At 45.6% G+C, this 18835-nt stretch overlaps 1 protein-coding gene across 1 annotated transcript in view; it reads right to left on the bottom strand.

Annotated features, from left to right (window-relative positions):
* Positions 1-18835, bottom strand: part of LOC146854195 (protein FAM118A-like) — a 413277-nt gene that overhangs the window by 308005 nt on the left and 86437 nt on the right. Inside the window, exon 2 of the mRNA XM_085651031.1 lies at positions 4548-4585. Within this exon, the coding sequence (XP_085507157.1) occupies positions 4548-4576 (29 nt within the window). The 5' untranslated portion in view covers positions 4577-4585. The remainder of the gene's footprint in view (positions 1-4547; positions 4586-18835) is intronic.

Below are 18835 nucleotides of genomic sequence, written 5' to 3'. Positions count from 1 at the left end.
GCCGTCGCTGTTTTTCACAATTGTCACTTGTGTCGCCACTTTCACCTTCACATCCAGCACCAAGTGCAATTTGGGTTGTTATTGTGTTTTTTCAAATATGCATTTCTACAGTGCTGATACAACTGTAAAATTACTTTCTCGTGTTTCCACGAATGACGCTTAAATGATGTTTTGACTTAAATACATTCTTTAAAATTCTTCAAAGAGTCTTCCTTTTTCCTTCCGGTCTGATGTCTTGGACATACAATTTTAATTGTCTAGCGTAATAATACCTGTTGAGAATTGTTGCTCTTTCTTACATACCTACCCACCTCTCAACGTGGTATATGGGTTATACTCCTGTTGTTATATACATGTAACTAGTTTACAGCACCAGAAAATGAGTTTCCATTTTAGATCTGCAGAGATCAATGAGTGCCTCACACAAAAAAAACTGTCAGTCAATAGTATTATGTTGAAGTTTCCATTCAATCAAAGCAGCATCGAATCTAGGCAAAGCTCCTATTCCAGACTGACAGGTTAGAAACTTAATCAATGATGCTTTCTTTGTGTGCTGCCCAAAAGTTGCAGGTATGATAGAAACACACTGGCATCCTTGACGTGGTTTTACCCTAACCTTTTGCCTTCAGACCTCCTATTTTTGCTGATCTTGTTTTTGCTGGTTTGAAAATGATGCCCACAGTACCACTGCTAACCAGAGCTAAAGTGCCTGTGCTCCTTCCCTAAAGCATGATGACATTGGCTTATACCCAATTGGCATCTTTAATTTACTCGTAAGTCCCTAGTAAAGTGGCAATACTTGTGCCCAGGGCATGTATATTAAATTTTACTAGTGGGCCTGCAGCACTGATTGTGCCAACCACTGAAGTAGCACTTAAACATGTCTCCGGCATGCCATTATAGATGCTAGGCCCTAACCTTTTTTAATACACATAAGTCACCCATAGGGTAGGCACTAGATAGCCCAAGGCAGGGTGTAGTGTATTCAAAAAGTAGGACATGTACTTTAAGGTTTTACATGTTATGGCAGTGAAAAACACATTTGTTTTTCACTACTGCCAGGTCTACCTTTCCCCTTGATAGCATTGAAATTACATTATTACATTTTATATGTATAATTTCCAAATGGGAACAGGTAGCCCCTTAATGTTTGGTGTCTCTGGAATGCAAGTTAAAATCATGGCTTATGGTGAAGTCGGCTTTTAAATTTTAATTCTGAAAATGCCACTTTTAGAAAGTTGGCGTTTTATTGCCGTAGGCATTTGGTGCATGCAGCCTGTCTCAGGGTCACATGACTGAAAATGGGTGACAGTTGGGCTTTGTTTATTTCTCCTAGACAGCCACACACAACCTATGAAACATGAGACTTTATGCAATAAAATTGAGGATTTTGTGAGTGTCTGGCTTTATAACAGGTAAAGCTAGTCAGCAGAAGTGATCTCATATTAAGGAGGTAAAGTGGGGATTGTGAGAGACTCTGGGACATTAGAAGTTTTCTAGCTCTGACAAGTGTGAGATGTGTCGCCCAGACTGCATCAGGAATCTCCAGCAAAGTTACAGGGGTAATCATTTTTCCTAATTCTACTTCGGATGACAGGTCTAGGTAGCTAAGCTAAGGAATCATATGAAGCCTATCAGAAGAGAAGAAAACTGAAAAAGGCAATTTAGTTGAAGAAAAAGCAGTTGGAATGTCAATGCAGAGAGAAGACTTGCTGAGAGAGTCAGAGTATTAAAATCACAAATAAAATCAAGAGAGTGTAAATGGAGTGAGGGTGAATAGATGCAGGAGATAATTACAATAAAGAGGTGAGAGACAATATTCAGAGAATTCAATGATTGTCTGTGAAGGGAGCTGTGAACAAAGAGGAGAGAGGAATAGAAGAAGGGCTATATAGAGAGTCTCTAGTTTTTAAATGTTTATCAAAGGGCTAGTGCAGTTTTTCTTCCCATGGTTTAGGCGTGGGTTCTGTTAGGGGGTGCGGCAATACTTTAGGTTCCCGGATGCGTATTTCCGACCCTGGCCACGTCTGTTTTCCCTGTGGAGTTCCATCTCAGGAGGAGCCTCAGCAACAGGGAGCATGAGGTAGAGGAGTCCAGCCATAAGGCCAGCCAAACAGCTCTTAGTACCATACACTGTGCCCTTCCACCATACCTTATTGCAGGACACTCCCAAAGTGAGAAAGCTCCACAGTGGGAGAGCCTTTAATGTCCCATAACATAGGATACAGCTAACAGCAAGGCTTAGGAACAAGCATAAACTGGAAACTCGGCTCAGACTTGGCTGGGAAAAGCTGTCTAGAGCATTAGAGAGCCAGAGGATTTGGTTATGTTTGCAAACAGTCTCAGAAAGGACAGAACACACTGCTCATCAGCCAACAGTGATCCGAGTGTTGGGAGGACTACAGTGCAGCTTAGACCCATAATATGCATTCAATGTCTATGAGCAAACCCATGCTAACATGGTGGAAGGCTTCATCAAAGTTAGATCAGGAAGACCCATTGAAACACTCTCATGAAAAGGCAAGTAAATATTGAGAGCCTGATTCACAAAGTGCCTCCACACTTGTGGTGGAGGCCCCGCAGTCATGGGGTAGTCTCCGCACTTGGGGCAGAATCTCTGCAATGAGCAGTCTCTGCATTCGGGGTGGAATATTTGCAATGAGAATTCTCATGGTGGAGATTCCGCACCCAGGGGCCGATTTACGATACAGCCCGTAAAGGCTCCAACCTGCGGTGGGGCTGCATCGAAATGGGCTGCTCGGTTTCCTTTCCTTTCTTTTCATTATGTTGGAGGCGGTCGGAAAAGAAACCGGTATGTCATTCCGGATGGCTTACGACTGGCTTGGAGAGCCCGTCCACCTGTCGGAAGCAGGCAAGTAATCTCAAGGGGGGGTCTTTCGGCCCTCGAGGTGCCTGCCAAATGGTGAAGGGATGAACTGCACCTCCCTTTTCTCAATGGGAGCTTGTGTAACAGCTGGTTTATGGCCGTAACACAAGTTCCCATTGATTAAAGTGTTGCGTCTCATCATAAAAGGCCAGGTGGGGACCGCCGACTGGGTGTCGGTTGGTCCCATGACCGAGTCGGTGTTGGGCGGATGGAATTCAGACCGACATCAAAATAACCCTCCTTGTGTGGAGACTCTCCCACGACTGTGGAGCCTTCATTCTTTGTGACTCAGGCGCTGAGTGATGTGCATTGTAATGTTCTGTGAGACCATCTCGGTCATTTCCACTGCATTCCATTATCCTGTTTTTCTTGTGTCTGTTTCTTTGTGGTTCCTCTTGCTTTCTGTTACTAGCCTGTTTTTTGTCTTGTGTTTATGGCCATTCTTTTTCATCCTTTGAAGAGGGTATTTATTACATTTTGTCTTTTTTCTCTCTTGCAGTTATTTGCAGGGTTTCCCTCTTGTTCTGTAATCTAATTTATAGTTCCCCGGTGGCTTATGTCTGGTATTGAAAGTGTTAAGAGATGGCACATTGGGAAGGCCACCTTCATCTTCAATCTGAGCACCGGGACACAAATCACGGGCAATCAGAAGACCGCATCTATAAAAGGCATTCAGTAAAATGTTCTTATTGCTCAGTGTCCCATGTTGGTCGAGAAATTGCCTTTTTTTTTAAAAGAGAAATTAATTAGCTTGCCTTACCAATTATATTCTTCAAAGGCCATTAATCCTCTGCTCTTAAACTAACATTCAATCTGGAGAGCTGCTGGTAACACACTGTTCTATTTATTTCTTTTAATTGACACTTAAATAGCCTTTTTTCATAGATTGCCTGCACCTCTGAACATAATGTAAAATCCGGAGCCAAACCAAGGTCTTCTGTTTATTGCGTACAGACTGCTCTGCCTCTATCACCCACAAACTCTTCCCATTACTTGATCCCAATCTAATTTACAATCCTTTTACCAGTTTCTCCCCTCCTTTTCCATGCACAGACCGGGCAAAGATACAGCCAACTGCCCTGTGTTATAATCTGGAAAAATGTGGCATAATAAAGAGAAAACCTGGGATTTCAGAGTGTAATAAGATCATATCTCACATCAGGTTGCTGTGGCAAAGCACCATTTCCTATCTTTTCTTCATGTGGTGAAAGGTCTCGAGAGGAGGAACTGCAGGAAGTTGAAATTACCCATCTGGCTGCATGCAAACTTCAAGGCGGTAGACTGGTGGAATATTTTTTTAAACTATGGAAATCACTGCAGAATACGACACAAACCAAGCCCATCGCCCCAAAAAATACCCATGTGTCCCAGGCTGCACGATAGTAAACTTTGAGATTTAAAACGTTGGACTGACCAATCTGTCTATTGGCTCCTCATGAAAAATACATTTTGCAAACAAATATTTTGCGAACTATCTGTCAATTACTGTGTGTTATTGAATTAATTGTTGACACTGGCATGTGGTCTCAGCTCTCCATTATTTCTGGAGGAGACTGGATCTTAGAGCGGTGGTTATTAAATAGATAGAGACAAGAATGAACTTGCAGGACAATCTATCCAACGTATATCTATATAAATGCATGTGTGCTATTATATTTACCTGGGTGTATCTTTGCATTCTGAATCCATCTGTCTGCCCTATAAAAAGAAGAGGAAAAGTTATTAATTTTCTCTGTATAGCAAATGCGTTTCACCTCATGCCCACTTCCGAGTGCTTTATGGGCTACGAAATGGGAATAAAGATAAAAAAGAGCAATGACTCCTGACCCATAATCTTAATTCCACCTCATGCCTCTTAACTCCACTATTAGACATCCCCTTCCTCTTTGGGTTTATGCTTGCAGCTGCCGTCTTTCTCTTTATTTATTTATTTTTTTACAGTTTTTCTGTCTTTATCCATCTTTGCGTTTTCTGTGTTTTTCCCTCTCTTGATCTTGGTAAATGTCTGATACAGAAAGATGAGTGCCAACCCCAAAAATGAATGCAGGTGGCCTCCACCGGTAAACACAGGCTCAAATTAAGCACAGCATAAAAGCATGAATCATGGGGCAAAAAAACAAATTGCTATGCTAGACTCTCGCTTATCGCTTCCCCATTTTGAAATAAAATTACTTTTTGAAAAACTTCAACCTTCAAATTAAAAGTAAAATTTCGATTTCTCATATTTTTCTTAGAATTCAATACAATATTTCCATTATATGAGTATTTGTTTAATGTATATTTGTTTTGACGTTTAAATTGTTGAAATTGCTTAAACTGGGTCAGCCACCTCCAGAAGTGATTCACAAGAGGTCCACAGAAGTGAAAAGGTTAAGAACCGCTAGAATGAGGAAATTTAGGCACAGCAATGAGGATTATATAACATACAAAATATGATGGCAGGTATGATACTCAGGCTCCCCTTTCTTCACCCACAGTATTATTTAAATTACAATTTAACATCATGCCTTCACCATGATGCACTATGCTTCGGCTTCTGGATCTAACCTACTATAGCTGCTAATTATGAAAATAAGGAGTTTCACTCAATTAGCAAGTTTTCTTTACACCACACACAAGAAATTATGTTAATCCAAGGGGACTTTACAAAAGAAAGGTGCAACTGCAGCTCTATTAAAAAGTTTCAGATTTGTGTTTGGGGTGTGTTCTGTCATGGACTTGCTCCATTATTTTATTCTTAACCCACCATAAACCATCGCAGTAATTTGAGATCATAGTTTGGCTGTTTTTCTTTTTCTTTGGAGATACCAGGAATGGGTCCCCTTTCGACCCCTGCCCTTTTGGGAATCAGTGTGGCAACTTTGTGTGAGTAAGAAATAGTCTGGTGGACCACTACTAATTTATTTGACCAGGAGTAAAATAAAGAACCACTAGAATGTCTGACAAGTCCAAAGCTAACTTCTACTCAGTACCCTTCAGTGATCCTAAACCTATTTTCCCAAAAATGTTTTGAATGATTAATAACAAGACAAAATATGCATTTAGGTGTTTCAAAATGTTATATTTGTTTAGTTTATTACTAAACATTTTAATATTCTAAAACTCCTAAACTACTGTTCCAAATAATTCGAAGTTTTTAATTTGCAGGAGACTAAATATTTTGTAAGCCTTATTATTATATTCGATTTTAGATTAATTGATAACTTTTTTTAAAGCATCTCTATTTTTGTTAAATACAAAACGTTTTCAATTTGGAAACAAATGTCAGCGTGAATTGTCAGTGGTCCTCTGGACTACCACCAAACACCCATGAAGTAAGGGCTCCAAAGGGGACAGCTTCCCCTTTGCAAATCAGTTACCACCCCAACACCTAGTTGCTACGGGCTATGACAAAAATACTCTAAACTGTGGGCTGATTAATAGCAGATCCCTGATAAAGCACCACCAAGAGGTGTCCAACATTTTAGAGAACATGGATTTGGACGTCCTCTTTTTAACAGAGACTTGGACTAGCACTGATTCCTCGGTAGAAATGGGCTTTGCTTGCCCAGATGAATATAAAATATTTCACAAACCGAGGGCTGTCGGAAGAGGAGGGAGGGGGTCGGGGTGATTTTTAAGGAAAAGTGGAACTTTGCACCTTTTCAGATAGATTATGTTATAGGGATAGAATTAATGGGCTTCTCACTACAAGAAGCCAAAGGTAGGCTACTTCCAGGGATTGTCTGATACAAACCCCCAGGATCAGACACCCAATATCAAGCATTATTTGATACTATCATTTTCCTGATTTTATCTCACTCCAGAATAATTCTAGTAGGGGATTTTAATTTATGGGACAACGGCAATTTAGATAACCATTTGAGAGACTTAAGGCACATATGTGAGAATTTTAACTTACATCAATTGGTACAACAACCGACCCACCGAGGAGGACATGTCTTAGAACTTCTGTTCGCAAATCAGACCGAGACTGAGGTGGTTGATATACTGCCTCAAAGCAGGACCGACCATTTTCTAATTCACTTTTGTATTAAGACACCTAGATTAGAGGATAACAATAACCGGTCGGCAACTTATCGAATGGGTAGAGAATAGGCTAAGTTAGTGAAAAATAGGACATACCCGACATTGCCGAACCAGAATCTTTTTGCCCATTCTGTCTCTGTAGGTAAAAACTATCAAATTTATTGTAATTACATAGCTGGAACTCTGGATGTACTAGCCCCAGTAAAAAGACTCAAAAACAGAAAAAAGCCTCAGCTCCTTGGTATAACGAGGATCTGAAACTACTACGAGCAGCTTGTAAAAAGGCTGGGAGAAAATGGAGAAGGGCCTACTTAGAGCCAGATAAGAAAAATTTGAAATTAGTACAGGCCCAATACAAGGAGTCCATCTCCAGGGCCAAGGCAGACTTCTATGCCAAATCTATTCTGCAAGCACCAAATAGCACAAAGGCACTTTGGGGATCTCTACAGTCCAACCTGTACGAGCAATATGGTGGTCGCATTACAGAAACTCTGCGATGAGATTGCTGTATTTTTTGAAGAAAAAATAATTAAAATCATTGGAGATCTTCATCCTAACAACATCAGTGGCCAGGATGATTCATCCTGGAAGCCAGATGAAGGACCCCAGGTAGATATCTCCCTGGAATACGTTCAAGCTCCTACAGAGGAGTCCTTTAACCATCTTGCCCAAAGTGTCTCTTCGGGATCCCCATTAGATCCTCTTCCATATAAAATATGGAAAACATTTGGGCAAGAAATCCTCCCCTGGCTGCAGCAAATTTGCTGTCAGTCCTTAGAGGAAGGAGAGGTGCCAGAGGCATGGAAGCAGGCAGTGGTGACCCCCTTGCTTAAAAAACCATCCCTGGACCCTACAATTCCAGCTAATTTTAGACCAATCTCCCTCCTGCCATACCCAATCAAAATTTTAGAAAAGGCAGTTAGCATAACCCTGTCATACTATCTCGAGGAAAATCTTTTGCTGGACAGAGGCCAATATGGCTTCCGTCCAGGCCATGGTACTGAGACTGCCTTGGCAACTATAATGGATAATTTACGAATGCGTGCTGACAATGGGGATTCCTCTGTCCTAGTGTTGTTGGACATGTTAGCCGCATTCGATACGGTGAGCCATACAGTGCTGGGGGAAAGATTGAAAAAGATAGGGGTCAAAGGACAGGCCTTGCAGTGGCTACAATCCTACTTGTCAGGAAGACAACAGGCTGTGTCCATGATGCCGTTCACTTCTGGCAAGTCTCTAGTACACCACGGGGTGCCGCAGGGCTCTGCGATTAGCCCCATTCTTTTCAATATATATTTGCGCCCTCTGTTCCCCATTATTAAATCTTATGGAATCGACCTGGTCAACTATGCGGATGACACTCCACCGGTGTTTTCCCTGGAAGGGAAACAAGCGCTGTCTATGGATACATTCCAGGAGTGTATGTGTCAGACTGCTGGTTGGCTCAGGAAAAATTCCTTACAATTCAATGGGGGGAAGACAGAGGTGGTGTACTGCCCCGCTACTAGAATGTCCCGACATCTACCGGTGGAGTTCAAGCTCACCCCCGAGGATGAACCCCTGACGCAAGCTAAAATGGTGCCTAATTTAGGGGTCTTGGTGGATAGTAATCTCCAAATGGAATCACAGGCCAATAAAACTGCTAGCGTCTGTCTCTCCCTGCTACGCATGCTACGGAAGGTTCTTTCGTCACTGACAAATGATACTCCATCCCTTGTAGTAAGGAGTATAATTTTGAGTAGGCTGGACTACTGCAACTCCCTGTATTTGGGGGCACCGCAATACATTATGCAGGGGTTGCAGAGAGTCCAGTCCATGGCAGCAAAGCAGCAGGGCAGACGCGCTATCCCAGGCAGTGACTGTATTGCTTGATAAGGAAATGACTTAACCGGATTTTTAAACTTGCTCGCTTTTAAACCATTTTAAACTATTAGAAAGGTGTAGTTGCTGTGTTTTTAACTCACGCTTGCCATGCACTCCTGTTAGGTTCACCAGGGCTTCTCCCGACCAGTCCTGCACTCCTTCCCTGCTTCCCCCAACGCGATCAGGGGCTTCAGCTGCTGCACAGCAGGGCTGATTGAAGGGGAGGGGTCAGGGGTCACGAGAGACATAAAGGCTGCACGCTTGAGCGGACGCGCAGGTAAAGCAGACGCGCTAGACCAGGCAGTGACTGTATTGCTTGATAGGGAAACAACTTAACTGGATTTTTAAACTTGCTCGCTTTTACACCATTTTAAACTATTAGAAAGGTGTATTTGCTGTGTTTTTAACTCATGCTTGCCACGCACTCCTGTTAGGTTCACCAGGGCTTCTCCCGACCGGTCCTGCACTCCTTCCCCGCTTCCCCCAATGCGATCAGGGGCTTCAGCTGCTGCACAGCAGGGCTGATTGAAGGGGAGGGGTCAGGGGTCACGAGAGACATAAAGGCTGCACGCTTGAGCGGACGCGCAGGTAAAGCAGACGCGCTAGACCAGGCAGTGACTGTATTGCTTGATAGGGAAACAACTTAACTGGATTTTTAAACTTGCTCGCTTTTACACCATTTTAAACTATTAGAGAGGTGTATTTGCTGTGTTTTTAACTCACGCTTGCCACGCACTCCTGTTAGGTTCACCAGGGCTTCTCCCGACCGGTCCTGCACTCCTTCCCCGCTTCCCCCAATGCGATCAGGGGCTTCAGCTGCTGCACAGCAGGGCTGATTGAAGGGGAGGGGCCAGGAGTCACGAGAGACATAAAGGCGGCATGCTGGAGCGGACGTGCAGGTAAAGCAGACGCGCTAGCCCAGGCAGTGACTGTATTGCTTGATAAGGAAACGACTTAACCGGATTTTTAAAATGGCTCGCTTCTAAACCATTTTAAACTATTAGAAAGGTGTATTTGCTGTGTTTTTAACTCACGCTTGCCTTGCACTCCTGTTAGGTTCACCAGGGCTTCTCCCGACCAGTCCTGCACTCCTTCCCTGCTTCCCCCAACGCGATCAGGGGCTTCAGCTGCTGCACAGCAGGGCTGATTGAAGGGGAGGGGTCAGGGGTCACGAGAGACATAAAGGCTGCACGCTTGAGCGGACGCGCAGGTAAAGCAGACGCGCTAGACCAGGCAGTGACTGTATTGCTTGATAGGGAAACAACTTAACTGGATTTTTAAACTTGCTCGCTTTTACACCATTTTAAACTATTAGAAAGGTGTATTTGCTGTGTTTTTAACTCACGCTTGCCACGCACTCCTTTTAGGTTCACCAGGGCTTCTCCCGACCGGTCCTGCACTCCTTCCCCGCTTCCCCCAATGCGATCAGGGGCTTCAGCTGCTGCACAGCAGGGCTGATTGAAGGGGAGGGGCCAGGAGTCACGAGCGACATAAAGGCGGCATGCTGGAGCGGACGTGCAGGTAAAGCAGACGCGCTAGCCCAGGCAGTGACTGTATTGCTTGATAAGGAAACGACTTAATCGGATTTTTAAAATGGCTCGCTTCTAAACCATTTTAAACTATTAGAAAGGTGTATTTGCTGTGTTTTTAACTCACGCTAGCCACGCACTCCTGTTAGGTTCACCAGGGCTTCTCCCGACCGGTCCTGCACTCCTTCCCCGCTTCCCCCAACGCGATCAGGGGCTTCAGCTGCTGCACAGCAGGGCTGATTGAAGGGTAGGGTCTAGGGGTCACGAGTGACATAAAGGAGGCACGCTGGAGCGGACGCGCGCCGGTGGCGCACCGAAGGCATGCCTAAGGCAAGCCCGTCTGCGCCCGTCCGTGCCCGGGGATCAGAAACCCTGGCCAAATCCGGCAATGAACTACGAGCATTGGGTGCTGGCTTAAGCCCTCTAAAGTCAGATATAGTAAATATTATCCAGAGAGAAGGACTTCTCATCTCACAGGGAAGGGAGACATCAAGCACTATATAGCCACATAACCCGGATTACTCCCACCCCAGGAGCAGCAATCACATCAAACTCTCCGTCCTCAACACATGATCATTACAGAAACATGCTCCCGAAATTTTCACCCTCCTACAAGAAGACGCCCCTGACATCCTCGCCCTGACCGAAATATGGCTCGACGAGGACTCTGGACCCACCTTAATCGCATCTCTTCCCGATGGCTATGATGCCACTTGGCACAATAGGGCAGCAGGGAAAAGAGGCGGCGGGGTGGCGCTACTCTACAAAAATCATCTGACCATTGAGAAGCTGTCAGGAGAAAATCTAGAAGCGGCAGATATTTTAGTAACTAAAGTCTGCCACAGCTCCTCAAATATAGCAATCATGGTAGTTTACCGCCCGCCTAGTTGCCCACCATCTTTTGTAGATCTTTTTATCGAATGTGTCACCAACCTCCGCTCACGCTTTCAACAACTTTTGGTGGTAGGAGATTTCAACTACCACTGGGACCAGATACCCAGAGGGGCACAGGCCCAACAGCTCGAGGACACGCTCACTTCCCTCGGGTTTAATCAGTTAGTATCAGCCCCTACCCACGAGAAGGGACATACTCTTGACTTGGTCTGGACAACTCATTCTTCTGTGAATCTAGTGGACACCACCCCCTGCGGGTGGTCTGACCACTACTTTATTAATCTTCTACTTCCTCGAGTTAGACAAGACTCTGGCCCTCCACCCTCCTGGAAACTAGTAAGGAGTTGGAATAAAATCAAGGGTCCCAGTTTAGAGAGTACCCTTCGAGGAAACCCAGTTAAGAGGCCAATAACAGTGGACATGGAAGAATGGACTGACTCCATCTGCAGCCAGCTAACATCTGCCATGAATAAATTAGCCCCAGCAAGGAGTATAAAAACAGGAAATAAGGGTAAGGGCGCAGCCTGGTTCACGGAGGAGCTCCGAGCTCTGAAATGCACGCTCCGCCACTATGAAAGACAGTGGCGAAAAGCTTATGAGCCACAGGCTCACGTAGAATACATGGAAAAACTCTCCACCTACAAAAAAACATTGCTTAGTAGGAAGGCCGAATATTACGATCCTGATGGCAACCAACAAACAAAAAGAAACATTCAAAATCCTTAAGGAATTGAGCCCAAAACTGGTACCGGTTGCGCCGTCTAGCCAGGAAATATGTAGTAAATTCCTATCCTTCTTTTCGGATAAAGTCCAAGATATCCTGGCTGATATTAAAAACTGCCCCTTTAAGCTTCCCCTCAACGTGGAGGTGGAGACACAGGAAAATAGGGCTGAGCTGATTTCCTCTTTTCAGCCCCTCGATCTAGAGACCTTGCGATGCATCGCAACAAAAATTAAATCCGGCTCACCTGCCGATCCGCGTCCACCGAGGATTTTTAAACTGGCTCTCCCAGCGATCGAGGAAAAAATCCTTGCCTTGATGAACCTCTCGCTGGAAACTGGGAAAGTTCCCACACAGTTCAAAGAAGCTAGAGTAATTCCCCTTCTTAAATGACAGGAGATGACATCTCTGAGACAGGAGATGACATCTCTAACATGAAGAATTTCAGACCCATATCTCAGCTTTCTTTCCTGGCAAAAATTATGGAGCAACATGTCCTCCAAACTCTCTCCAGTTTCATGGAGATCCATCAACTGCTTGGGGATAGGCAGGCTGGCTTCAGGGCTCACCACAGTACGGAGCTGGTGATGCTATCCGTACTGGATGAAATTAGGATTAAAGCAGATAATAAGAAGCCATGTGTCCTAGTCCTCCTAGACCTGTCAGCAGCGATCGACACGGTCAACCACTCACAACTTTTGGACAGAATAAAAGACATTGGCATCGGAGGGTCTATCCTCCAATGGATCAAGTCATTTCTGACAGACCGCACCCAAAAAATCCAGATGGGGGACTGGGTGTCAGAGAGGGGGTCTATTCCCTGCGGTGTTCCACAGGGGTCGGCAATATCCCCCCTCCTGTTTAACATATACCTCAGACCCCTGATAAAGAAGCTTGCCTTGATGAATTGCCAGGTCTTCAACTATGCGGACGATACGCAAATCATTGTCCAAATAGATAGCAGCCCTCAAGCCCACGCTCGGGTAAAAGATATTTTGAGATTTGTGGTCAGTTGGATGACCGCCAACTCACTCAAGATTAACCCAGACAAAACGGAGGTGTTGGCTGTCACTAATGACAGTAATCCCTGGAACTCCCATTTCTGGCCGGACGAGCTGGGTGTCATCCCAGCACCAGCTTTAATGGTAAAAAGTCTGGGAATCAAGATAGATGCCAAACACTCCCTGGCAAAACAAATCACCACCGTTTTCGGAAACAGCGTGAGCCTACTCAGGCAGCTGAGGAGACTCTCCCCCATCCTCTCCTTTTCAACAATGAGGACAGTAGTGGCCGCCTTGATCCTGGCCCGGCTTGATTACAGGAATTCGCTCTATATCGGACTGCCGGACTCATTGCTGCACAGACTCCAGGTGGTGATGAACGATGCGGCCAGGCTGATCTTCAAACTACCCAGGCATTCTTGGACCTCTCCCCTAATGCAACAATTGCATTGGTTACCCATCAAGCAGAGGGTCAAATTTAAAGGCCTCTGCATTACACATAAGGCCTTGTTTGGGCACGCCCAATTACATCAAGGAACGCCTGGAGAAATATACCCCTTGTCGCACACTAAGGTCCTCCACGGAGGGCCTTCTAAAATGCCCACGATTTCACTACTCCTCTAAAGGTGGTCGAGCCTTGTCAACCCTTATGCCGCAACTCTGGAACAGGCTGCCAGGTCAGCTTCGTTCTGAAAGCTGCCTTCTGCCTTTCAGGAAGAAACTAAAGACCCTTTTATTCATTGAAGCCTGGGCATAATCCCCCTTCCTGCGATAATGCTCCTCCTGGAACTCCCGTAGATCTGCTCACAGTGCTTAGAGACCTGCAGGTATTAAGCGCTCTATGAACTAAAATTAACAGAATATAACAGAACAAAGCTGGTGTTAAATAGACAGCGCAGGTCTTCTACGACACTGGCCCTGAGAGCCCTGCATTGGCTGCCTATTAAGGAGCGAATCTGCTTTAAATCTCTATGTATAGTGTACAAAGCAGTACATGACCTGGGTCCAGTTCCCCTGCAGGAGAGGTTCACCTGGTACAACCCCGAGAGGCAGCTTCGCTCCTCGAGTGTAAATCTGATAACGATCAACAGATTTATGAGATCCAGGATGGGGGGAAGAGCTTTTGGTGTGACTGCTGCACTTCTATGGAATGAACTGACTCAGAGTCTTAGACAGTCCGGTTCTCTGACCTGCTTTAGGAAGAGTCTGAAAACCTGGTTGTTCCCAAGGGATAACACTAGACCTTCCCACTGATAAATCGGTTCTGCTGTTGTAGTGGCTATTTTCAAGTCTAAGCGCCAGGATACCCGTAGGGTGACAGCATGCGCTATATAAGTATTAAATTCAATTCAATTCATTCTTGGGAGTCGGTAACTAGTCTATGGTTTCAGAGCAGAATTATGGTCTCAAACCATTCATATATAGTACCTTGACTCTCTCAGGGTAGCGGCGCAGAGCAGTCCAAGGTCTACTCAGAGGAGGTGTTGTGGGCTAGTAATCATCATTCACTGGCACACAATAATAACACTCAATTAATGATTGTCCAGTCAGTGCTTTTGATTTAGAGAAAGGAAAAGTTAATTTATTACACACAATACTAAATACTATGCAGTATTTTATGAATATGTATATAGGCAGATGGAAAATACCATAGATGACATTGCATGTCACCTTTTACTCCCTAAAGGAATCGCACAAACATATAAGGTAAGTCTATTGGCTATATCAAAGGTTCAAGAGCAACAAATCACATGGTAAAGACATCAGTTTGCACATATATGCCATCATCAATAATAATAATGTGTAAATATACTTTTTACTGTTAATAAGGCATATTCCATGGGATCAATCATAATTATCAACATTATTTAAAAAAAAAGCACTTAAAATTAACAAACGTGTCTGTGTATTTTTTATAAACTTCCCAACCAGAAAATTGCAATCATTAAAAAATAGCTTCTATAGCGCAACAAATTTTGACTACATTATCATGCAACCATAGAAGAAGGCCCTAAAGAGCGCCTCAGCACATATATCTCCATTAGACATTTTCAGGCCACAATAACTACAAACATAAACTAAGACCCTAGAGGGCACAGCACTCCCAGCTGTACAGCAGAAGCTCCAACCTGGGAAGTACTTTTAAAAACATTGATAAAATCCTTTATGGTCCAGGATTCCTAACCTTTGCAAACATAGGGTCAGCCCTTGTAAGAAAAACGTCTTGGGGAGAGTCGCTGTGCTCCTGCAGCCTCCCCAGGCCTCCTTTTTTTATGTTGGTGGTGCCTCTACCATCCTGGGCCCACCATGAGTGAAGAGAAACCAGGCAGATGGAAATGCCCTGCAGGGCATTATGGTGTGCTAGCTCAATGCTTACCCAATGAGTGGCCCTCCCGCTGACAAAATGCTGAGGAGAGAGGCTGCCTTGTCTTTGAGGAACAGCTTCTTCTCCTTTTGTTTTTTATTTTTCTGGACGGCTTGGTCCTACCCGAGCACCCCCGCATGCCTCCTTTTCTGTGGGCAGTCCAGAGAGCCAACCCCTGGCTGCCACGTGTCAGCTCCTTACACAGGCAGCACTCATCTGAACGGCTGTGGGAGCCAGAAGTTTTATGTCTCTGTCCACTCGTGTGGGCAGACACTCCTTCCGGTGGTGGCCACCTGTTCCCTCCAGACATGGGCAAGGGGAGGGAGACAGGGCCACCAACTGTGCTCACCCATCCTTTGGTGCTCGGGATGAGGTCCCAGCCCCCTCCAATACAAATACGGTCCAGGGGATGGGGACCCTCGGCCCGAAAGAGAGTCTGGGGAGTGGGCCCACGCACACCCACCCTGGGAAAAAATTAAATATGCAAACCTGCCCAGACCCTAGGCCCTGGCCCACCGCAGTGGCATTTTTGGAAAAGAGCAGCAGTGCCAAACGTGCTTTGTCGGAAAAAGGTAAAAGCTCGCCAAACTTTAAAATGCCATAACTTGGGTCCTGTTGGCCAATATTGATCATCCTGGGCTAATTTTACTCCTGGTGGCAAGCTATAACCACCAGGCGCAGTTGCAGTAGGCCTCCTTACCTCCAAAGCAATGTAGTCCTTAAACAGCTGGTTCTCTTGGCTACTTGAATCAACCTTCCTTCTGGTCTCTCTCGCTGTGTGCAGAAGTCCAGGGCCTTCCCCCAAATAGTCCTCAGGGGATATAAGGGGGCCAGCCTCACTGGCCTTTGGGGAGACCCAATGGTCCTGGGGTCAGCTGGGCAGAGTCCTTAGCCCTTTGTGGCTATCATGGGGTTCTTCCTTCCAGTTGTTTATATCAGCCCCGGGGTCCAGCAGAGAAGCGCAGAGGAATCACCAGGCAAGAGAGTGTCTGCCCATGTACAAGCATTTTTGAAGGGGAGTGGAAGGTTTCAGAAGCCAGGCACATCTAGCCAATGATAGGGTAACACATGTCTCAACTCTCCTGCACAGCATGCTGGGACAGTTCAATTTGGTACCATCCAGGAGACTCTAGTCCTATCTCCTCTGGGGGCCTCAGCGCTGCCCTTTGCTGACATCACTGTCAGGGCCTTCCTCACTAAATATCGAAAGGGAAGCCCCCTCCTGTGTCGGCTCCAGAGGTCTGGGCTACCTCTTTTGTTCAGTGGGCTTGGGCAAGCTCATACCTGGTACAAAGAGGAAGCTGACTGATTGATGCAGATCCTTCCGCCCCTCTCCTTACCTCCTCAGGAGCTGATTGAAGCACTAATATTGCTCCCTATGTGTGTGGAGGCCTTTGTTCCTGCTGCCAAAGAGAAATGTAATTAACTGGGCACAGCGGGGTAACAAAAGGCCTGGACTCTGATCCTGAGCTGAGCCAGAGAAATATGACAGTTCTGGATTTCCCATAAAATGTTTAGATATCTTTTTTAACCTTGCAGAGTTGAATTTCCCCGCACAAGTTACACTCAATTACAATATGTCACTGGTCTCTGTAAGCCAAAGGGATGCCAAACTGCACCCTAATTAAGTTTTCTTCGAATGTGTATAATAAAGTGTAACTACAGACAAAACAGTAAATCACACTGTCTTTCCCTATTAGTGTACACTAACAATATAATACCTACCGCAAGTCAATATCTAATACTGCAGAGTCCCCTCTGCACCAGCCTACCTGTGCTCAGTTACAAAGCTGCACACAACAGCAGTCTCACGCGTGCAACCCACACATGTGCACAGGAATGTGAACACATGTTCAAGTGTAACAAGCCAAGTGCCCCTTACCCTAGCTGTCTTGCATCTGCCTTATCTTAAAAGGCAGACACTGGCGGTTAACATGTGCAGTCCATTTACCATGTGATTACCGGGGGTGAGACACATGTACTGAGACTCACCCACAGTTAAAAGTCCAAAACCAGGTGATCCAAAACCCCTAAAATCAGGGTGTACCGAATGGGCAGAACCCAACTGCAACACATTCCGCCACCAGCTGCAAGTAGAGAAGGAATAGTCATCACTCATGGGTACTCTTATCTACTCAGGGGCAACAAGTGGCAATGGGTTCTGACCAGACACACCATTTGCCAGTTGTCTGATACAACTGAGACCTTCCGCTGGCTTTCCTGTACTAAGACCACCCTCCTGACTCAACCATGTGGCCACCTATCCCTACAGCGAACCTAGATTGCACCAACAACCCTCCTGGTTCTAGATCGGATGCATCCAGGACACTAATCACCTACATGGACAGAGGAAGTCTAGGCCTACCCTTGCCCTAGGTCATGCTACCCTGCACCCACCACACCATTCCAGGCAAGGTATCAGTGCATCCGCACTGACACAAACACAACAAAAAGGTCTAAAACCTGTCCCATGCATTACTGGCTGTTCGGCATCTGGAGCCTACACAAGCCAGTACCCTTACTCAACTGGGTCACGACACAAGCCCTTTTACTGGGCCTATGACCCTCACCCACATCCTCTGAGGTCTATGCTGCCACCACAACCTCTCGGGATGACTGCGTTCCCTTAGGGGACCCCCAGCCCAGTCACATAGTGCTCCCATATAAGAATCACCTCGAGGCAGTTCCCACCAGCGGAACCCCTCACCCGTACACTCCATCCAGAACCCACGGTTCATCAGAAGTGCTGCATAGAACTGAATGGGACATTCCTAACTCGGGCCCGCTTAAAGCCACTTCAGAGCCTCTATGCCACAGCCATGAAGACTAATCAGAAACCATGAAGATCCCCCAGTGAAAGGTTCAAAGGGTCACCTTAAGGCCCACACTGCCTCCTTTCACCACACTCAGCAGATGGCTTCCCCCACCTGCAGAATCCTTGCCTTGCGAACCAGGACTTCCGAGGGGTCTAGGGACATACCCTAGACTGGTACATGTAGACGTCCACCATACTAGAATCTGCTGGGTTCAGTCCTCGACAGCTTCCCTTCTGACAGCCCAAAGAAACTTCCAAGACAGATGTGGCTAACACAGCTCAAGCTCAAGCTCAGGGTCTCTTCAGCTTCGATAGGACTCATCTGGACACCTGGCACCACCACTGCTGGTACACCCGCCTTCCGCACAGCCTCTCCTCGGACTTCTGCCCACTGGTACACCTAAAGTGCACCCACCATAAGTCTGCTGGGTACAGTCTTCTTCAACTGTTCATGGGACAACTCTGTGCAACCTGTTTGGTCTATGTGAAAGTGAATGGGAGGCTGGATTGTGTCAGTTTGTGTGGTCTGCTATTCGGTCTTAATGCTTGCAATTCATATTATTGCAATAAAGACGGTCCAGTTACCCAACTCTACAGCAAATGGGGCATCAACTGATAAAGGATGAAAGCCGAAGTCAACTCCATCCTGCAGCTTACATGCAGTCTCGAAACAAATGCAAATCAGTTCTCAGTTACGCTTATATTAACAACTAACATTACTCATCCACTTT

The sequence above is a fragment of the Triturus cristatus genome, chromosome 4_1, assembly GCF_964204655.1.
Source record: "Triturus cristatus chromosome 4_1, aTriCri1.1, whole genome shotgun sequence".
Classification (NCBI taxonomy): domain Eukaryota; kingdom Metazoa; phylum Chordata; class Amphibia; order Caudata; family Salamandridae; genus Triturus; species Triturus cristatus.
The sequence above is the reverse complement of the archived record's forward strand: the minus strand, read 5'-3'. Positions and strand labels throughout refer to the sequence as shown.